This window comes from Lampetra fluviatilis, chromosome 49 (genome assembly GCF_964198595.1).
Source record: "Lampetra fluviatilis chromosome 49, kcLamFluv1.1, whole genome shotgun sequence".
Taxonomy (NCBI): Eukaryota; Metazoa; Chordata; class Hyperoartia; order Petromyzontiformes; family Petromyzontidae; genus Lampetra; species Lampetra fluviatilis.
This window is the reverse complement of record NC_136323.1, coordinates 10052248-10075970: the sequence shown is the minus strand read 5'-3', so window position 1 is coordinate 10075970 and position 23723 is coordinate 10052248. Positions and strand designations below refer to the sequence as shown.

General features: G+C 49.3%; 1 protein-coding gene across 1 annotated transcript in view; it reads right to left on the bottom strand.

Annotated features, from left to right (window-relative positions):
• Nucleotides 1–1541: 1541 nt before the first annotated feature.
• TMEM141 (transmembrane protein 141) overlaps nucleotides 1542–23723 on the bottom strand; it is a 45351-nt gene continuing 23169 nt past the window's right edge. The window contains exons 4-5 of the mRNA XM_078877812.1: nucleotides 3320–3427; nucleotides 1542–2967 (exon numbers count right to left, since the gene is read on the bottom strand). Of these exons, the coding sequence (XP_078733938.1) occupies nucleotides 2876–2967; nucleotides 3320–3427 (200 nt within the window). The 3' untranslated portion in view covers nucleotides 1542–2875. The remainder of the gene's footprint in view (nucleotides 2968–3319; nucleotides 3428–23723) is intronic.

Genomic DNA, 23723 nt, shown 5'->3' with positions numbered 1-23723 from the left:
TGTAGTTATCACCTAAATGTAGAACCAGTGTACGTTTATGTAGTCAGCCCTGTTGGGTCGTTAAATAAACGTGTTGCCTCCAACTCCAGTGTGTGCCTCCGTATAACACACTACATATGTGTAGTGACATCGCTGGATGTCACCATGCTGTGGGTGTAGTGCCAGCCCTACAGGACACGGTGTGTGGGTGCCGTCCAAAGGGGATGGTCGTGTGAGGCCATGGCACTCTGGTTGACCCGGGAGGACACGTGACCGGTTAAGATGAGAGAGGGGCCCCCAAGAGGGGGCTAGGGGGGTCACGTGATTGGGACCCAGGTCCTTCCCGATGGTTCTGGAAGGTGGACGTGGCCAAGGGCGGAGCTGGCCACGCCACAGAGAATACAAGCCGAGTCCTGAGAGGGACCGGGGTTGTTCATCCTGGGAAAATAACCCTTCGTCTACGATCTCCGTTCTACGAGTCTTCTAGCACGTGGACCCGGGCAGATGCTGTTGGTCCCAGGTCCATAGTAACAGTTACGTGGTAACTAGTGTAGTTAGCCAGGTGGTCACCACCGAAGGTTGTTATTCTGTTAAGGGGAAGTTACCCCATGTGTTGGAACTAAATAAATACGCTGCCTCGAGAGTCTATGTCTGCGACTCAGTTGAACCCACTACATATGTGTAGTGGTGATACGCGCTGGGGGTATACGTCGTGTGCCAGCGCGTATGTACGTGTGTGTGTGTGTGGTGACGCGCGCTGACGGGGAGGAGCAGGCGTCAGCGCGCGGGTGGGGGTAGTGCTGCTGATTGGCTGTGTGCCGGTGACGCGCTGAGAGGGAGTGATCGGGTGGCAGCGCGGTGTGATTGGTCGAGGAGTGGAAACACGCGCTGGGCGGAAACGGATCGTAGAGATAGCGCGTGGTGATTGGGTAACTGAGGAGCGGTGCCGACGTTGAGGTCCGCATCCGCTCCGTCTCCCGGGAGGAAGGGATATATAAGGTGATGCACAGAGGAGTAGGGGGGAGAAGTGGAACCATCTAGGAATGAAGACGAAGGTGCAGAGATAGAGCCCGGAGAGGAGAGTAATGGAGAGTAATGGAGAGTAATGTACAAGGTGTAGCCAGAGACAGAGGAAGGTCTACACGAGCCGAGTAATGTACAGTGTGTAGCCAGAGAGAGTGTAAGGTCTACACGAGCCGAGTAATGCATACGGTGTAGCCAGAGAGAGTGTAAGGTCTACACGAGCCGAGTAATGCATACGGTGTAGCCAGAGAGAGGATAAGGTCTACACGAGATAGGTACTGAAGAGTGTGTAGCCGGAGATGTAAGGTCTACACGAGACGGGTACTGAAGAGTGTGTAGCCAGATGTGTAAAGTCTACACGAGACGAGTGAAGAGTGTAGCGGAGGCGTAAAGTCTACACGAGACGAGAGAAGAGTGTAGCAGAGGCGCGGAGTCTACACGAGGCACAGAGAGTCAGCAGCACAGAATCTACGGGAGAGAAGAGGTCACGAGTTGTACCGTTGTATGGTGACCGTACTGTGAAGAAGAGAGGCCACGCGTTGTATCGTTACAAGTCAAGATTTAATAAAAGAAGTGTGTTCCCGTCAAAGGAGTTTCCTGCCGTCATTTCCAATACTTCATATGTATAAAATGTTCTCATAACCCCTTATCAGTTCCTACCTTATTACAGACCAATTCAGACCTTATTGGTCACCCCGTGCCCTTATAAATCTCAACGTTCATCCTAAAAAGTCCCATCACAAGAGAGAAACACAAATAGACAAACATTTTTTGCCCGTATTAAAACGGCTGTATGCTATATGTAGCTGAAAATTCAATTTCCCTGCGCAAGAATACGGGTAAACCGTATGGGTTGACACGGTATGTGTTACGACGGTACGGGCACGTTTACTGTTCAATGCAGATCAGCACATTGGATGAATTACACAGAACAGTGGCGCTAAGTACTGTCATAATTTAAGGTATTTTTTCATGGTAAAATGCATACATTGCCATGAAGGGGATGGTACACCACTCAAGAGTGTTACAGTGTTTAAATCATACCTTTGTTCATCCCCAAACTTGAAACAAACACGCAAATAGCCGTGATGAAGCTATACTTCATGCAACAACTATGTGATTGGTTGGAATGATGGTAGCAAGCGATGTTCTGATTTGTATGTGGTGATTGCGCGGGTGTTTTCTCATCCATGGCGTTTCTACTCTTCTGTCTCCCCCTGTGTACAAACGCCCAACAATTTGGTGCAGAACCCATATTCGAAGAAGGAGCTCTGTAGACTCATTTAGATTTTTCCTGAGTTTTTATTTTATTTTAAACTGGTGGTGCAGTAGTGCATCAATAAAAACAACTGGTGGTGCAGTAGTGCAGCAATAAAAAAGGGGTCCCAATGACTAATCCCTATTCGGCATCAGTTTCACAACAGATAGAATTTCCAACACCAAAAAACCTCATTACATACCTGTCAACCTATATGGTTTACCCGTATTAATGTACAGGGAAATTTAGTTTTCAGGTCCATACGGCGTACATCCGTTTCAATACGGGCAAAAAAAATGTCTGTTTCTCCCTTTTGATGGGACTTTGTAGGATGAACGTTGAGATGTATAAGGGCACGGGGTGACCAATAATATATGAATTGGTCTGTAATAAGGTAGCACTGATAAGGGGTTGACAGATATGTAATTTTTTTTATTTTACTTCAGGGCCTTTAAGCACGAACGTTTGAAGTTCCTTCCCGATGCTGCACGATATTAAATTCTCCGGGCACGCCGCTCGCAGCTTCGTTCCTGGTGACGAACTCTTCCTCTTCCCATGGCTGTCGCCATCCCCTCTCCCCTCCCCGGCTGCTCGTGCTCAGCACCCAGACACTTCTTACTCGAGGACGTCGCCGTACTTGGTGCGTCCGGGGGCCGTCTCATGTTCAGAACCCGCGGACGGGGACGCTCCCTCCGGCCGCTCCACGGCTGAGGGGGAAACATACCGAGGGGACGGAGGAAATGGCGCAAAACAGTGAATTACAAACGTTTCACGCTGTCGTTGCTGCTGCATCATTTTGGAAACGTCTCATTGGTTCTCAACATTCCCCGTATCGCGCCTCACACCCCCTCCCCAAACCGAGGCCGCTCGTTCTATATACTGAGATCATCAAGATGCATAGGAAAAAACACAGGTTTCCAACAATACTACTAGTAGTACAAAATATCATGAACGGCATTGTGGAAAACCGCAATTTAATAAATAAGCAGACAATCCGGTACAGTCTCTGCAACATGAAAAAAAGCAGTGATTGTAAATGTGCACGATCATCGCCGTTACCGTCTGTCAGATCTTGTGGCAGCTCTCCCTTCTCAAAGCGAATCCAGTTTTCTCCACACTTTCCCACCTCCCTGCGGGTGATGCTGTAACTGACGACCGAGCTGACCACTGCACGAGGCACGGGGGGACATGACGGAGAGCGGTCATTGCCATGGCGCAGGGCTCGACCCCAAACCCATTGGACCCACCAGGGCTGTTCAGGCAGTGTGGTTAGAACATTTTAATCCCAGACCATGGTCCTTGGGCTTCCTTCTCAAACTACGCTTGCAAGCACATACTTAGAGCCACGTGCTTAGTGCCACACTGGGCCACATACTCAGAGCCATACAGAGCTGGGACCAATTCCAGAACCAGATGTGAGGTCAACGCACGACACGCATGTTCTGCCTCTGTATCACTCGCTCAATTCAACCTCCCAGCTTAAATTTCGATTTAAAGCTTTCGTGACTGCATGGATTCATATTCTTAGTTCTTTCGGTAAAGTCACGTATAAGGGAAATAATAAAATAATGAAAAGAAAACATAATAAGATAAAATTCTCACGACGTTTCGGCCACAACGCAAGCAGCCGTCCTCAGGTGAAGAACAGGGCTGTCGGAAAGACAGCGACCTAATGAACATTGCTAAGCTTAGCAGCGTATTTTTAAGCTGGGTCGGATAATGAGAGAGCCTTGACAAAGGAGTTTACATATCAACAGATGAATTTAGCATATTGATGACAAATATGGGATTAGTCACTACTTGTGGAATGTGTAGGTGGTGGGGGGTCTCAAAGTTATATTATGCTAGTGAAGTACCGTTGAAGACGCTTGACACCAAGGTTGAGGCACACGTATGTTTATTCGTGTAAGCGGTCAGAACAGGACAGCACTAGAGGGGGTATCGGCCCCCTCACCCGGATAGCTGGGGATACTTCGCTAGCTATCCTGATCTGCCTCGTAGTCCTCCAGTTACTGGGCTAGGGGAGGCTGTCTGGGCCGACACTGGTTAGCCGGCCTACGGTACCCGGAGTCCCAGAGACTGACTCTGGGTCGCGGGACCACGCCACTGGCTCGGTCCTGCGCGGCCCTGACAAGGGCGGCGTCTCAGGTGAGTCCAGGGCTTCTAGCTAGACGGTCTTCAGTCTTCCTTCTCCATCCTAATACTGAGCCCCGATCTCTCCGGCTCATCCCCCTTTATACCCCTCAGAGGATCACAACCCCGGGCCACCCCCCAGGCTGCCCGGTGCGGACGTCGTTGCGGGCACCTCCCTGTTAGCACTCACGGAGCCCCGCCCCCTGTGCTTGTTTCCCGTGTGATCCCATGCATACAGCCCTACCCATACAGCCCCTCCGTAACAGCCCTACATCACCCCCCCCCTGTTGTGTATATGCCCCCCTTTTTAATATTTAAAATTAAATTTTTTTTAGAATTATTCTGCCAACATAGATAATATCATTTTTTTTAATAGACGCGGCAACGTGGGAACGAACACGCCCCCAAACTCCCACAGAGGCCCCCACACACAAACACAGATGTGCGCACACCTCATTTCAAAGGAAAGAGGGCATGAAAGAAGGGTAATCAAGATCATAAAAACTCCCCAAATTTCACACAGGAGGAACAAGGGAGGGGGGAATGGCAGGCAGAGGGTCGAAATGACACCCTCTCGTAAAAAAAACCTTGCAGGGCCGGGCACCGCGGAGGAAGAGATGGTTATGTTTTTAACAAAGAAACAGCATTGACGACAAAAAGCACACACGGGTCTTTGAACCATGTTAGATGCACAAGTAAACTTAGCCATGAAGATTAAGCAAACAGTATCCATCCTCACTCCAATTGGAAAGCAGACTACAGTCTGCACCAAAATCGCGACTCATCATTGTTAATTAAATACTGACATTATTTACCTTTAAAGAATTTCTACACGGCCGGGCCGAAGCATCGAAGAACAATTATGGCATATATTTCGCTCCAAAACAAAATTCCTAGCCGGGATAGCAGATTAAATAATCACAAGAAGTCAAATAATAAGTACGGAATTAAAGTGAATATCCTAGGAGCTAACGGCGAATAAGGCTCTCAAAATTAACCAAACACAACGACCCAGGGGAAGCAGCAACACGACCGTCTTTGTCTTTCCGAGAGGATCTCCACACGCAGGCACAAAAGCAAGGAAATGAGACCAATAAAACTCCCGGGCAATGGCTCAAAGGAAATTAACACGCTCTGGGAAATAAATAAATAAGCGCATGCGCCGGGTGCTTCCACCGTGGAAACAACCGTCTTTGTCTTCCCACAACACGGACAGCAAAAATTGCACACGCAAGGAATAACATCTCCATGAGAGATCGGGTCACGATGAAACATCGGGAACACGGTTTCGGCATAACTGGGGCATAATGGAAAAGTCGCATTTCAACTTCCAAACCAAAACAACTTAAGCTGTGTGAGACAAAAGATATGATCCCCGAGCGAGGGCGGAAATAATTAAGCTCGCTTAACGCGTAGGTTGTCGCGACAAATATTATTCAGTAACAAAAACATGGATTCGAATATCTCTTTTATATATATAACTCGACGCGAATCATCGGTCTGGCTAATGGATATCTTCGTTGGCGCCGTCACGAGCCCCCCCCCCCCTTCCAGAACGACACATAGCTGTGTCTTCAAAGCTAATAAACACACGGACAAACACGCACGCGAAACACATGGACGGACACACACATACACACGGATGCAGATGGCCCCACCCACAAGAAGGTTTTATGACAGACTTTGAACAACTCGGGAAACTGAGTGGATATTCTCGATATAAGCCAAAAAAAAAATCCATTCAACACAGATCGTCAGGGCCTCTGGCCCCATCACACATCGTCAGGGCCTCTGGCCCCATCACTTCGTCCGGGCCACGGGCCCCACCAAACAGATCCTCACCGGGGCTCCGGCCTCCATCTCTCTCACCGGGGCTCAGGCCCCCCATCTCATCTCGTCGCCAACAACGAAGGAGCTCTTCCGTCATCCAAAATGACGATGTTCGCGGGGTAGCGACGTGCATTGACAAGCTGAGGTCTGCACCACCTAAGAAGAATTACTACACTGAGCCGCCGAGCTGCGAGTGAAACGGACGGAGATTCCAGCTATCACTCTCGAGCCAACAACTTCAACCCAACGTCAATACCAGCAACGAACGAAAGCATCGTTCATCGCCAGAGCGACAACCAACGAGAACCGACTCGTCATCCAGCAGTGGAGAGAAAGAGCGAGCCACCGCGCCGTCAGCTACAAGAGCGCGCCACCGCGCCGTCAGCTACCGAGATCGCGCCACCGCGCCGTCAGCTACAAGAGCGCGCCACCGCGCCGTCAGCTACCGAGATCGCGCCACCGCGCCGTCAGCTACAAGAGCGTGCCACCGCGCCGTCAGCTACCGATAGCGCGCCACCGCGCCGTCAGCTACTGAGAGCGCGACACCGCGCCGTCAGCTACAAAGAACGCGACACCGCGCCGTCAGCTACAAAGAACGCGCCACCGCGCCGTCAGCTACCGAGGGCCGCCAAGCGCCGCCAAGCGCCGCCGCTCACCTCCCTGCGGAGAAAGTCGCGGCTGCAACCCGCACGGGCGAGAGGAATCTGCGAACCAGGGTCGTATCACCTCCCCCACTCACAACCTCCAGGAAGCACATACACACACACGCACACACCTACTTCCCGCGGGGCATGCAAGAATTTATCCAAGAGACAATCCACCTCTCTCACAATGGGACCAACCCTAGACAATCATCAGAAGACTAATTATAAAGTTTGAACACCAGCTGGCCGTAAGGAATCGTGGCCCTCTGAGTAATTAAGAATCCGTCGGTTATAAGAGGGTGAAGTTTTTTTTCTTGTTTTTTTTGTTTCTCTTATCGCTTAAACGACCAATAGATTCGTCGATGCAAACTAAAACCCTCGAAATCCTCATTGCGAATCGACCGTGCACAAAGAGAGAAAATCTTGTCAAACCAGTTTTCTTTGTCTTAGAGTCTCGCGGAAGAATTAATTTAAAAAATCAGACTCGCTCTCCCCACACCCGCCCTCACATAGACCTTCGCCTCTGGGATACAATAAGTGCTGTTATTACCGCAAAATGAAGTGTGTCATGCTTGTTTTCAAACTCGGCCAGTCGCCGATTGTGATCGATACAAAAATGAACTAATGAGATGCCTGGTTGTTAGGAGGTTTTTTTTTTTAGTCATTCAGTTCGTTAAATGCATAAGAGTTTTGAGTTGTTCTCGCAAATGCATAAGTGTTTATTCATTCATTTTAGTCAATGCTTAATCTCGTAATTGCATAAGAATTTTAGTTATCCATATTAGTCGAATGCACAATATCGAAAATGTATAAGAGTTTTGAGTTATTCAATTTAGTAAATGCATAAGTGTTTATTCATTCATTTTAGTCAAATGCATCGTCTCGTAATTGCATAAGGATTTTAGTTATTCATATTAATCGAACGCATGATATCGCAAATGCATAGGGGTTTGGTTATTCATGAATTATTGACGCATGTTTGACCTGCATGATAGAATGTCACATGCTTGTTAGAATAAAATTGCTTAACACCAACTGTTCGAGTGCTTCTTTCCAAGTCCATGCAAAACCATCTTATTTTTGATAACTGTATCCTGTGATGAGATATGAAAATGGAGACCTAAATATCATAACACACACTAGGATAATCGGTAAACGTTTAATCAATGATCATCGTGTTATCCTGATTGACATAACTCTGGATAAACGAAGCTGAGCCTAATTACCACAACTGCTCACATTAACATCATCGCAAGCATCCGCATAAATTACTACGATTATCTCCGCGATTATCATAATTTATGCATACAATTACTCACACCATCATAATTTATGCATATCATTACACGCATTATCATAATTTATGCATGTTAATACACACATTAACATAATTAATGCGATTTGCACATTTTTCGGAAAATTATTAATTTTTATTATTTTCATCAAAATTTCATAACCCGACACATAGAACATAATGGGTGGCTCGTCCGGGATCTCTCACAGACAGTGTTTTGCATGGATGATGGAATGAATCACTTCGTGTTAACCAGAATATCGTGACCAAACATTGCATTGTGATTGTAAACGGGCGTAAAACAAAAAAAAAACGCCCTCTAAGGTTAAAACCCAGAATAGCAAGTTGAAACAAAGACAGTGGAATTTAGATAAATCATATCGAACCGATTGTATCCTGTGATAAATGGTGTTAGAGGTACGCACACTGAATCGGAAAATAACAGGATAGCTCGAGTCAAACTGACCACACTCTGTGAGATAATTGTTTTATAAGTACTCTGAAAAGGAATGTCAAAGTAACTTCCGCCATACCTAAGATGTTAGGATTAAGAATAATTTTTGAATGGGTTACGGGATACGGGGAGCTCGTATTAAAACGTACCGACCAATCTGTTACAAAGCAGTACAGTCAGAGAGACATATGGGAAGGGAGCTGTATCGATAACACGAACACACCTCGGGGGAAACTAATTGACTGGATAAAAGGTAACGAAGGCGAACACGATGCAGAAACTGCAGAGAAGGCAGGACAGGACTCATGTCTTCTCACACAGGCATACAGACAGGGATGGTGGAATAAAGAAAAATTTGGAAAGGAAACGGGAGAGAAATCGTCTCTAATAAACGAGGAAAAATGTCCCCACACCATCGTAAGGGAGGAGAAATCAGGGCTCGCGACACCAGCGAAACTCACAGACGTGGATCCACAGAATAAATATGGAAGTAACATTAAATCACACTCTTGGGTACGTGGACAGAGTCCAGGGACTAATCGCAAAAAAATTATGGATATCGAACAAAAAATCCTTGACAAACAGAAACCCTCACAATTCGAGAGAAGGGATGGAGAGATACATATGCAAACAAAAACATGTGAGATTGACAACTTCACAGATAGAGGGAAGCAAAATGTTAAAGTAAAGTCGACTGGACATGCTCCACTAAGGGCAGAGGCAAAAACTGAAGGGAAATGGCAACACGAGCGACACCGCACTGGGCGCGCACACAGAAAATGCACACCGCTTAATCACGCCCCACACAGAACAGATAAAAGTGACAGATTGCCTGATGATAACTTGTTTGATGATGACGCTGACGGCGATCAACTTTCGGAATACTTATTCAACAGTAAAACCCTTAAATTGATGGACAAGGCTCTAGTCAGAATTCCCGATTTTGACCCCCACAATAAGACTATGGATATCCACACACATATCGCAACAGTAGAAGAGGAGGCAATGATTAGAGGGCTGAGGAGACGGGATGAAAAAGCGAGTTTGTTGAAACGGACCTTACATAAAGATTCTATCCCATGGGTAAAGTCACTACCACACAAGGTTAGAAATGATTTTAAACAACTGAGCCTGGCAGTGATTCGGAAGTTTGGAGAATATTCGACACTCACTGAGGGGTTTTATGCTGTAAAATCGATGACCCAGGGCATGGACCAAGATCCACGTGACTACCTCGTACAATTTAAAAGAGCGTATTACGCAGGCGATGTGAATCAATACCACGAAGGAGATAAAATGTTCAAAATTATGTTTTTTGAATCCTTGAGCCCAGAGATTACAGAAAGGGTGAGAATGGTTTTGAATCCAGAAACCGCATCCTTACGCCGCATAGAGAGCAAGGCGTACATGGCATGGTTATACAGAGCTAAGAATCAGAATTCGGATCCAGAACACAGGGAGAGGGATAAGGAACCCAGCCTCTCAGAGAGGAATAAAAATCACCGAGCAGTCCCACAATGCCTAGAAGAGCAAACACACACGTACCTGTGGCAAAATAAACCAGAGAGAGGTTGGCACGAGAATGAGAGCGGCACAAAGCCGAACATTCAGAGGAATCGCAGGAGGGGGAGGTTCAGAACAGAACCATACCAACACCCCATGCCACGACACACACAAGGTCAAAATCACCCACAGAGATGGCGAATTAACAATCCAGAAAAAATTTGGCACCCAAATGGGAAAAACACTGGGCCAAAAATGTACGAGAATCGTAGGAGGGAGAGGTTCAGAACAGAACCATATCAACACCCCATGCCACGACACACACAAGGTTCAAATTACGCACAGAGATGGCAAGATAACCACCTAGCGGGAAGGTGTTACACAAACCGCGGAGGTATGGATGCGAACATGCAGAAGAATCGTAGGATGGGAGGTCAAACACAATCAATCCAATTCCGACCAATTCCTCCACCGGCTATACCAGGAGGGAATAGAGGAATAACACAGAATGCGGTCCAAATACATGATAAACAACCCACAGTGAGCGCGAGCGAGCGGCCAACACGCGCCCCACCCGCCGAGGTGTTAAACCCAGAGCTCAATGAGAAATACAGGCAGGCTGCAAGTGACAGGGCGGGCAAAAACGCGGACAGTGCTCCCGTAAATGACGCGCGGATCGAATACAAGGACAGGGTTGCATTGAAGCGTGATCGGACAGTACAAAGAGAGAACACAGAGACACGCCCTGAGGAGCGCAGGCGTGAGCCTTTGAATGGAAAATATCCAAGGGAAACCAAAATGTATGTGGATCGGAGTGCTAAAATGGAGACGAATGTTCATGACATATCGGGAATGGTGTTAAAATCTAACACACTCGTAAAAACAAAGAGGGCAACATTACGAGGGACAGAATTAAATCGACACACAAACTCGGCAAATGTGCATGTAATCGCAGAGAGAGCGAATGCCACGAACCAAGTGTCAAAGTGGGTTGTGTGCGCGAATTCTGATTATGTACAGCACAATTTTTCACCACACACTCCCACGACGCGAGAGAGTGAGAGAGGAAATTACAAAAACGAACCCGAAAACCGTGATCGAATTATCAAAGTGATAAGTGGTAAACCAGGCAACATGAGGAAGGTAACGCATAAATGCGTTCGAAACCGCTACCTAGCGTTTCCCAGGATTTAACAAAAACAAAGATGAAATTCGTCGGAATTATGATGTATGAGAACCATGTAACTGATGATATCGATGTTTTAACGTGTTGTTATTTTCCTTGCTTAATTCAAATGTAACCATGTTAAGCAAAAACAAAAATGAATATTCGTCGGAATTATGATCTACGAGAACCAATGTAACGCAATATCGATGTTAACGGTTGTTATTTCCTTTGCTAATTCAGATGTAACCAGATTAAGATTGTAATACGTGCACGCGCGTTGTAAGAAATAACCGCCGAGAGTAAGGGCGGCTGATGGGATGCATGACATAAAAAGGGGGCATTACTTTGTTTGAAAATTCGCCAGTGGCCAAATCGACCCCTGATAATTTTCAAAAGGGTGGACTGTTGTGTATATGCCCCCCTTTTTAATATTTAAAATTAAAAATTTTTTTGAATTATTCTGCCAACATAGATAATATCATTTTTTTTAATAGACGCGGCAACGTGGGAACGAACACGCCCCCACACTCCCACAGAGGCCCCCACACACTAACACAGATGTGCGCACACCTCATTTCAAAGGAAAGAGGGCATGAAAGAAGGGTAATCAAGATCATAAAAACTCCCCGAATTTCACACAGGAGGAACAAGGGAGGGGGGAATGGCAGGCAGAGGGTCGAAATGACACCCTCTCGTAAAAAAAACCTTGCAGGGCCGGGCACCGCGGAGGAAGAGATGGTTATGTTTTTAACAAAGAAACAGCATTGACGACAAAAAGCACACACGGGTCTTTGAACCATGTTAGATGCACAAGTAAACTTAGCCATGAAGATTAAGCAAACAGTATCCATCCTCACTCCAATTGGAAAGCAGACTACAGTCTGCACCAAAATCGCGACTCATCATTGTTAATTAAATACTGACATTATTTACCTTTAAAGAATTTCTACACGGCCGGGCCGAAGCATCGAAGAACAATTATGGCATCTATTTCGCTCCAAAACAAAATTCCTAGCCGGGATAGCAGATTAAATAATCACAAGAAGTCAAATAATAAGTACGGAATTAAAGTGAATATCCTAGGAGCTAACGGCGAATAAGGCTCTCAAAATTAACCAAACACAACGACCCAGGGGAAGCAGCAACACGACCGTCTTTGTCTTTCCGAGAGGATCACCACACGCAAGCCCAAAAGCGAGGAAACGACCCAATAAAACTCCCGGGCAAGGGCCCAAAGGAAATTAACACGCTCTGGGAAATAAATAAATAAGCGCATGCGCCGGGTGCTTCCACCGTGGAAACAACCGTCTTTGTCTTCCCACAACACGGACAGCAAAAATTGCACACGCAAGGAATAACATCTCCATGAGAGATCGGGTCACGATGAAACATCGGGAACACGGTTTCGGCATAACTGGGGCATAATGGAATAAGTCGCATTTCAACTTCCAAACCAAAACAACTTAAGCTGTGTGAGACAAAAGATATGATCCCCGAGCGAGGGCGGAAATAATTAAGCTCGCTTAACGCGTAGGTTGTCGCGACAAATATTATTCAGTAACAAAAACATGGATTCGAATATCTCTTTTATATATATATAACTCGACGCGAATCATCGGTCTGGCTAATGGATATCTTCGTTGGCGCCGTCACGAGCCCCCCCCCCCCTTCCAGAACGACACACAGCTGTGTCTTCAAAGCTAATAAACACACGGACAAACACGCACGCGAAACACACGGACGGACACACACACACACGGATGCAGATGGCCCCACCCACAAGAAGGTTTTATGACAGACTTTGAACAACTCGGGAAACTGAGTGGATATTCTCGATATAAGCCAAAAAAAAATCCATTCAACACAGATCGTCAGGGCCTCTGGCCCCATCACAGATCGTCAGGGCCTCTGACCCATCACACATCGTCAGGGCCTCTGGCCCCATCACTTCGTCCGGGCCACGGGCCCCACCAAACAGATCCTCACCGGGGCTCCGGCCTCCATCTCTCTCACCGGGGCTCAGGCCCCCCATCTCATCTCGTCGCCAACAACGAAGGAGCTCTTCCGTCATCCAAAATGACGATGTTCGCGGGGTAGCGACGTGCATTGACAAGCTGAGGTCTGCACCACCTAAGAAGAATTACTACACTGAGCCGCCGAGCTGCGAGTGAAACGGACGGAGATTCCAGCTATCACTCTCGAGCCAACAACTTCAACCCAACGTCAATACCAGCAACGAACGAAAGCATCGTTCATCGCCAGAGCGACAACCAACGAGAACCGACTCGTCATCCAGCAGTGGAGAGAAAGAGCGAGCCACCGCGCCGTCAGCTACAAGAGCGCGCCACCGCGCCGTCAGCTACCGAGATCGCGCCACCGCGCCGTCAGCTACAAGAGCGTGCCACCGCGCCGTCAGCTACCGAGATCGCGCCACCGCGCCGTCAGCTACAAGAGCGTGCCACCGCGCCGTCAGCTACCGATAGCGCGCCACCACGCCGTCAGCTACAAGAGCGTGTCACCGCGCCGTCAGCTACCGATAGCGCGCCACCGCGCCGTCAGCTACGAGAGCGCGTCACCGCGCCGTCAGCTACGAGAGCGCGCCAACGCGCCGTCAGCTACAAGAGCGCGCCACCGCGCCGTCAGCTACCGAGAGCGCGACACCGCGCCGTCAGCTACAAAGAACGCGCCACCGCGCCGTCAGCTACCGAGGGCCGCCAAGCGCCGCCAAGCGCCGCCGCTCACCTCCCTGCGGAGAAAAGTCGCGGCTGCAACCCGCACGGGCGAGAGGAATCTGTGAACCAGGGTCGTATCACCTCCCCCACTCACAACCTCCAGGAAGCACATACACACACACGCACACACCTACTTCCCGCGGGGCATGCAAGAATTTATCCAAGAGACAATCCACCTCTCTCACAATGGGACCAACCCTAGACAATCATCAGAAGACTAATTATAAAGTTTGAACACCAGCTGGCCGTAAGGAATCGTGGCCCTCTGAGTAATTAAGAATCCGTCGGTTATAAGAGGGTGAAGTTTTTTTTCTTGTTTTTTTTGTTTCTCTTATCGCATAAACGACCAATAGATTCGTCGATGCAAACTAAAACCCTCGAAATCCTCATTGCGAATCGACCGTGCACAAAGAGAGAAAATCTTGTCAAACCAGTTTTCTTTGTCTTAGAGTCTCGTGGAAGAATTAATTAAAACCGAGCCAAATTCGCTCTCCCGCAACACGCCTCACCCACCATTGACTCCAACCTTCCGTTAAAAGAATTTCACACTTGCCGATGAATCTATTGACATATACTTTCGCCTCTTGGGTATAATAAGTGATTTTTATTACCGCAAAATGAAGTGTGTCATGCTTGGTTTCAAACTCGGCCAGTCGCCGATTGTGATCGATACCAAAACGAACTAAGGAGATGCCTGGTTGTTAGGAGGGTTTTTAGTCATTCAGTTCGTTAAATGCATAAGAGTTTTGAGTTGTTCTCGCAAATGCATAAGTGTTTATTCATTCATTTTAGTCAAATGCATAGTCTCGTAATTGCATAAGGATTTTAGTTATTCATATTAATCGAACGCATGATATCGCAAATGCATAAGAGTTTGGTTATTCATGAATTATTGACGCATGTTCGACCTGCATGATAGAATGTCACATGCTTGTTAGAATAAAATTGCTTAACACCAACTGTTCGAGTGCTTCTTTCCAAGTCCATGCAAAACCATCTTATTCTTGATAACTGTATCCTGTGATGAGATATGAAAATGGAGACCTAAATATCATAACACACACTAGGATAATCGGTAAACGTTTAATCATTGATCATCGTGTTATCCTGATTGACATAACTCTGGATAAACGAAGCTGAGCCTAATTACCACAACTGCTCACATTAACATCATCGCAAGCATCCGCATAAATTACTACGATTATCTCCGCGATTATCATAATTTATGCATATAATCACACGCATTATCATAATTTATGCATAGCAATACACACATTAACACAATTAATGCGATTTGCGCATTTTTCGGAAAATTATTACATTTTATTATTTTCATCAAAATTTCATAACTCCAACATATACAACACCCCTACACAGCTCGCAGCCGTCCCGGCTGCAACAATTCCAATAAAGGTATATTAACCCCTTGAGCCCGCGTGTGCCTCAATTTTTTCAACCATAACGAGAAGAGAACAACAATAACAACAATAAAAACCCTAAAAACCCCGAAGGGAAAATAACCCAACGCACCCCCCCCAAATAAATACGAATTCCGTAACCCAACGTGTATACAAATCGCCAGGAACCCCCAGCACACACACAACACAACACACACAGTGTGCCAGGAGCACACCACCGACGCAGCACACAGTAACCATGACACGTGAAGGAAAATAAGAATTTTTTTTTTCTTCCTTTTGTATATCATAAGAGTCTGCGCATTTTAGCGCGCGTCCTTGCCGCAGGCCCATCACACGGGGCAACCCCGGACGGCGGACCATCCGGTGGCGGCTGTCCCTTTCGAGATGAGGTCGCGATTGAAGTCGCGCGACCGTCGGCATCACCCGTGTGGGTTGTAGGGCGTGAGCCCGTCATTCCCGGTGCACCTGGGGGCGGGACAGCCGGCAACACATCAGGCGAGAGCAGCGACGGACCCTCCGAGTCGGTCGACCCCCCACATGCTTGGCCCTGCGTGTGTGGAGTGGGGCCTCGCACCGCAACAAACGGTTTTAGCCTAGAGGGGTGTACAAACCACCGGCGCCTCCCCCATTTGATACGAACGCACTGAGGCCTCAAAACCTCGACAACCTCGACGGGGCCCCGCCACGGGCGCACGAGTTTTGAGGAGGTCGCGAGTGGTACCTGGGGACAGTGCAGCCATGCCCTGTCCCCCGGCTTCCACTGCAGCACGTGCGCGCGAGCCAGTCTGAGGCGCTCGTTCGCCTTTTGACGCCTGTCAGAATTTAGCCTCGCAGCATCCCGCGCCTCAGTCAGTTTGTCAAGGTTAAATTTAACGTGTTCGTCCAATTTAGTTTTACCCAGCGGCGCGGGGATCTGCAGCTGTGCCCGAACAGGTGGGTCGGGTTCGCGGCCATACATAAGAAAGAAGGGTGAAAATCCCGTCGCAGCATGGGGAGCCAATCTGTATGCCGCTAGAACCCCTTGAATTTGTAAGTCCCAATCAGTCTGTGAGTCCGAAACCTGCTGCGACAACATAGACGTGATGGTGCGATGCAGACGCTCGACCATCCCGTCCGTTTGCGGGTGATAGGGAAAGGTTCGAATTTTTTTCGTTCCTAGGAGATCACAGACTTGTTTTAGGAGTTTTCCGGAAAAATTTCTACCCTGGTCGGTCAGCAGCCGCTCCGGAGCACCTTTGTCCATGACGTAACCTTGGACAAAGGCGTCCACGATGGCTGCTGCCGACTGATTTGCCAGGGGCCAGGCCATAGGCCAGCGCGTAAAGTATTCCACCCCAGTAAGCAAATATCTATTTCCCCTGGGGGTGGCGGGGAATGGCCCCAGAATGTCCAGCGCGACCAGTTCGTTTACTCTGGAGACCTGGATGGACTGCAAGGGCGGGTTTGACTCCCTTGCCGGTGGTTTGCGCTGCGCACACCGAGGGCATGCTGCCAACAGATCAGCGACATCCCTTGTCATGCCCGGCCAAAAAAAATCAAGCTGGAGCAAGGCGAGGGTTTTCTGGGTACCCAGGTGGAGGAGGCGCTCATGAGCAGCCCACACCACCTTACCCCGTAATCCCGAAGGGACCACCAGCCGGTGACGGTGGGATTTGCTGTCCCAATGCATGAGCAACCCTGCGTGCATCCCCCAAGTGTCGGCATCACCCGTCTCCCGCCCCCTCTCCCCGGCGCGACGACGCAACGCGAGGAGGGAGGTATCCTCCATTTGGAGGCGCCCCCATTCATTAACGGGCAACCCAAGCAGGGAATCTTTCCCCTGTTCCGCGATATCATCGGTGACCAATGTTTCGTCATTGGCGGCGGCCGCCAGGACCGGAACCATCATGTCCCCTGCTGGCTTGCAACGCCATGACCCCAGGAGGCATGCGCATTCGGAGGCGGTTGGCATCCGTGACAGAGCGTCTGCGTTGGTGTGGCGAACGCCCTTACGGTAGGTGGTTTCGAAATCGAACTCCTGGAGGACCTCCAACCATCGGGACAATTGTCCCGATGGCTGTTGAACCCTCAGGGCGTACTGCAGTGCCGCATGATCTGTGCGAACGGTGAAATGCCGACCGTACAGATATGGGCGATACTGTTGGATGAAATGGACAATTGCCAACAGTTCCCTACGGGTGACACAATATCGTTGCTCCGCTGGAAACAACACCCGACTGCCGTACGCAACCACCCGTTCCACGCCGTCAACCACCTGGGAAAGCACGCCCCCAATACCCGTGTTGCTCGCATCGGTGTCGAGCAAAAACGGTCTCGAAAAATCTGGGTAAATCAAGGGAGGAGCTTTCACTAAGGCGTCCCGAAGGGAGCAGAAAGCAGCTTCCTCATCCTGACCCCAGTGGAACCGAACCCCTTTAGATGTTAAAGCGTGTAGGGGTTTGGCAATCGTCGCAAAATTAGCGACGAAGCGTCGATAATACGACGCGAAGCCAATAAAACTCCTGACCTCTCCCACCGAGGTGGGAGTCGGCCAGGAGCTGACACACTGCGTTTTGGCGGGATCGGTAGCAATACCTGAGCGCCCCACGATGTGCCCCAAATAACGCACCGAATCACGTAACAAATGGCATTTTTGGGGCTTAAATTTCAAATTAGCAGCCCGCATCTTTAGGAAAACTGCCCGCAACCTCTGGAGATGTTCGTCAAAAGTTTTTCCAAAGACAATAACGTCGTCCAAATAAATCAAACACGACTCCCATTGTAATCCAGCCAAAACCAATTCCATCAAACGCTGGAAAGTTGCCGGCGCTGAGTGTAAGCCCATCGGCAACCGGTTAAATTGGAACAAGCCGTGCGGTGTACGGAACGCAGTTTTGGGCTTTGAATCATCGTCCAGAGGCAGCTGCCAGAATCCCGAAAGTAAATCTAGTGTGGAGAAGAATCGCGCTCCCGCCAAGGCGTCCAGCGATTCGTCCATCCGTGGGAGCGGGTATGCGTCGGCAACCGAAATTTTGTTAAGGCGCCGAAAATCCACGCAAAACCGCAACGAACCGTCCTGCTTTTTAACCAGGACGATCGGCGCTCCCCAAGGGCTGGTGGAGGGAGAAATGATGTCGGCGGCTAACATGTCATCAATAGCCGATTTGACATGGTCCTTTTCGGCGGGACTTAACCGAAACGGATTTTGGCGTATTGGCGCGCTGTCACCCGTGTCAATATGGTGACGCAGCAGATTAGTGCAACCCAAATCGTATTTATTCCGACTGAAGACGTCGGAAAATTCCCTGAGTAGCGTTCTAAGCTGTTGGCGCTCTGAATTTGATAGGTCCGTCGATCCCGCGCAAAGCGCGTCGAGCCACCCTTCATCGCTGTCCGAATGTGGGTGCGCCCGGGAAGCAGTGTCAACGTGGTTCGCGGTAGGTTCCTCGCAGGGCACCGGCGTCGCGTGAGCGAGCACCGTCCCTTGAGGAACCACCACTGTCTGCGACCCCACATTGAGGACCGCGATGAAAGGGTCCCCGTCCCCTCTAACGACGGTCTGGGCCGGAATCAAATGAGGTCCACTAACCCCGGCCCTAGACGGTCCCAGCACAATACCCCGGTCCCCAACGCCCTTAGCGAAAGGCCGACGAAGTTTCAGAGGCACTAACATTTCAGCTCCCGGCGGCACACGAACGGTGTTAACGACGAACGCCGGGACTGTTGCGCACGCCGTTCGAGCCGTAGCAGGGGAAGGCAGGAACGCCATACGTCGTCCCGACGGAAGCTCAATACATCCTTGGTCGATCTAAATACGGATCGGCATTTTGGCCAAGAAGTCCGTCCCCAGCAGGCACGGAACCGCCAGCGAGGAGGAAACAAAAATAGGCCCCGATAATTTGATGTCCCCGATACAAATTTGCGCCCGAATCTGTCCAATGATGCCAAGAGAGCCTCCGTTAGCGGCATAGAATGGAACGTTGACCAGCAGTAAAGGACGGCTCTGGACAGGTAGAATATTGTAAATTAGTTCGGAAATGATAGTCGCCGATGCCCCCGTATCGACCAGGATGCGTACCTCTACCCCGTCAATGTGTCCCACCACAGCCGACGACCCCGACGACGCGGCCATAACACGATGGGCTAACACGGACCACTGCCCGGGTTCGATTCGAGTCCCCGCAGTGATGCGTGTTTGCCCGTCGCAGCGCAATGTCGGCCCCCCGTTCGTTGCGGTGTGCGAGTGTGTAACGGGTGTGTGCTTGGGCCAAACATGTGGGGTGCCGCGACTCGCCGGGTTATGTTGGTGGAGCTTGGAAGGAGGAGGACCGGCGTCCCGTCGAGGCGTCGTCCCGCGCTGTCGAGGAGAGCGGCATCCCGAGGCGACATGGCCCCGGACGCCGCAGTTGAAGCAGCGCGGGAGCGCCGGCGGAGATGACGGACGGTCGAGGCGGCTTGACTCGTCCCGGCCCGACCGTGCTCCCGTCGCCTGCTGCCGTCGACGGTCGACGGCGTAAAGCTCCTCCGTCGGAAGGGTGGCTGCAGCCACCGTACGCCCAGCCCTCGCCCTGCTGGCTCTCCGTCGCAGCGACAGCAAGTTGGCGTGGAGGAGCCGCGCAGCTTGGAGAGAAGTCATCTCCTTGTCTTCTTGCGCAACGACGGCGATGTCCAAGTCGTCAGCTAACAGGAGAATCTTCTCCGTGACCATCGCGTCTACGCCGTCTTCATCCATACGGGGGAAGGCCGTCTTCGCCAGCGCCAGGAGACTCGTTCTGTACGCCAGGGGCGACTCCTTTTCCCCCCGCTGGCGATCGTAGAACTGCTGTCTGCACTCAGCTGAAGGCCCGTAGACCCCGGCCAGCAGCTGCAGCGCCATCCGTAACGTGGAGCGCTCCTCCCTCGGCGCCGACGTGAGAGCAGCGAGTGCATCGCTGTCGAGGAGCGCTGGCAGCGCGCAGAGAGCTTCAGCGTCCGACCACTTGGCCATCTCTTGATGGGCGATGAAGCGTCTCTGGAAGCCGCCCCAGTCGCCCTCCGCAGCAACGAACTCCTTAAGCGGAGGCAGCCGTTGTTGCAGCACAGCGTTCGTCGTGGAAGTCTGCAGGCTGCTGTCCCCGGAATTCGGCAGTGCTTCGGCGCGAACGGCAGATGGGATCGCCTGTCGCAGCCGTGATGACGCTCCCTCCGGCGATGACGCGGCTGCCCCAGCGAGAGCGATGTCGGACCCCAGGTAGAGCCCGGCCACGCCCTCCGCAGCTGCCGCGGCGAAGGCGGGAGATTCAAACTTTGAATCTGTCGAAATGGCGGGAAGGCGCACCGGACGTCGGTTGCCCTCGCCCCGTGGTGGTCCACCAGCCCCCAGGCGCGTGATGTTTTCAAGCGTGGCGGCAGCTGCATAAAGCAGCTCCGCCAGCCTTGCGTGCGCCAGCCTCAGTCCTTCTGACGGCAGCTCCTCTTCATCGTGATGCCCCGGTAAGAATGCGTCCGGCTCCGGCTGCACGATATCTTGTTGAGCTGTCTCGGCTCGACAATTTCAGCGTCGTCCTCCCCTTGTGGTACTCCGGCTCGAGCTGTCCGGCGCGTGTCCATTGTTCATAGATGTTCTGACACCAGTTGAAGTACCGTTGAAGACGCTTGACACCAAGGTTGAGGCACACGTATGTTTATTCGTGTAAGCGGTCAGAACAGGACAGCACTAGAGGGGGTATCGGCCCCCTCACCCGGATAGCTGGGGATACTTCGCTAGCTATCCTGATCTGCCTCGTAGTCCTCCAGTTACTGGGCTAGGGGAGGCTGTCTGGGCCGACACTGGTTAGCCGGCCTACGGTACCCGGAGTCCCAGAGACTGACTCTGGGTCGCGGGACCACGCCACTGGCTCGGTCCTGCGCGGCCCTGACAAGGGCGGCGTCTCAGGTGAGTCCAGGGCTTCTAGCTAGACGGTCTTCAGTCTTCCTTCTCCATCCTAATACTGAGCCCCGATCTCTCCGGCTCATCCCCCTTTATACCCCTCAGAGGATCACAACCCCGGGCCACCCCCCAGGCTGCCCGGTGCGGACGTCGTTGCGGGCACCTCCCTGTTAGCACTCACGGAGCCCCGCCCCCTGTGCTTGTTTCCCGTGTGATCCCATGCATACAGCCCTACCCATACAGCCCCTCCGTAACAGCCCTACACTATGATAATTGGTTTTTTACCCTTCTATCTGGCAACAAAACTGACACCTTTTTACAAGGAGTCATGTTTGCATAGACCGCAATACCTGCAGTCATAATACAAACAAAAGAGCATAACTCTGATAATGTGCACTGTCCTTGAAGTTGATTGGTCCACACCCGAGACAGCTTTCCTTAGAGCCTAGTCTCACATGGGTTGGACCAGATGACGCCAAAAGGCGCACAACTCAAAGACAATGCACCATCAGAGTATGAGAGCTCGGGGCAAGCATCTACACTATGGGAACCTCATTTGCCAGTAAAAATATGATAATTGGTTTTTTACCCTTCTATCTGGCAACAAAACTGACACCTTTTTACAAGGAGTCATGTTTGCATAGACCGCAATACCTGCAGTCATAATACAAACAAAAGAACATAACTCTGATAATGTGCACTGTCCTTGAAGTTGATTGGTCCACACCCGAGACAGCTTTCCTTAGAGCCTAGTCTCACATGGGTTGGACCAGATGACGCCAAAAGGCGCACAACTCAAAGACAATGCACCATCAGAGTATGATGGTGCATTGTCTTTGAGTTGTGCGCCTTTTGGCGTCATCTGGTCCAACCCATGTGAGACTAGGCTCTAAGGAAAGCTGTCTCGGGTGTGGACCAATCAACTTCAAGGACAGTGCACATTATCAGAGTTATGTTCTTTTGTTTGTATTATGACTGCAGGTATTGCGGTCTATGCAAACATGACTCCTTGTAAAAAGGTGTCAGTTTTGTTGCCAGATAGAAGGGTAAAAAACCAATTATCATATTTTTACTGGCAAATGAGGTTCCCATAGTGTAGATGCTTGCCCCGAGCTCTCATACTCTGATGGTGCATTGTCTTTGAGTTGTGCGCCTTTTGGCGTCATCTGGTCCAACCCATGTGAGACTAGGCTCTAAGGAAAGCTGTCTCGGGTGTGGACCAATCAACTTCAAGGACAGTGCACATTATCAGAGTTATGTTCTTTTGTTTGTATTATGACTGCAGGTATTGCGGTCTATGCAAACATGACTCCTTGTAAAAAGGTGTCAGTTTTGTTGCCAGATAGAAGGGTAAAAAACCAATTATCATATTTTTACTGGCAAATGAGGTTCCCATAGAGCCCTACACTAGTATATTATGTAGGATTAGCAGTGATAAAGGGAGGGAAATAGGATTAGCAGTAATAAAGGGAGGTAAATTTTAAAATAGTACAGAACTGCAGCAGCCAAACCACCGCGTATCAAGCTCGTGCATTATGTGGGCAACAAAAAAGGAGGAGTTTCTAAAGAACTGCAAATGCCCGACTACCATATAATACACCGATGTGAAAAAACTAAATATAAACTACATCAATATAATCAATGTACTCAATATACTATCCAATAGGCTGAGCTATTAACATTAAGTAACTGGGTATACACTAAACTATATAATGACTACCATATAGTAAACTGATAAAAGACTTAAATATAAACTACATCAATATAATCAATAAACTCAATATACTCTCCAATAAGCTGAGCTACTAACAATATACATTACACTTCTATGTTGACACCGTACTATGCACTGCCATAGACAAACCCCAACATTGAATTATACACTGCGTTACTATACACTACCCTATACCTTAGACTGTACATTGTAATATTGTAATATAAACCCTAATGTATACCACACAGCTGAATATTCACTATACAATTATGATACTATATATTATACATTCTATTAAACATCTATTAAACATTACATTATTATACTATTTATTATTATACAATCTACTATACGCCATACCATTGACAGTCGCGTGATGGTACTAAGAGAAAGCAAAGACATATGTCAATGGGAGAGTGGTGAATGGAAACTTGCAGCGGAGCAAAGACTCCGATCCGTGAAGAGAAAACAAAAGCTATATAGTCAATGCCAGCGAATGTAATGCGGTCTGAAAGTCACCGTAAACATGAACACAATCCATCAGGACCCGAAATGGTTTATCACGTCCTGCTAATCCTACATAATATACTAGCATAATATGACTTTGAGACCCCCCCACCACCTACGCATTCCGCAAGTAGTGACTAATCCCATATCTGCATTTTTCATCAATATGCTAAATT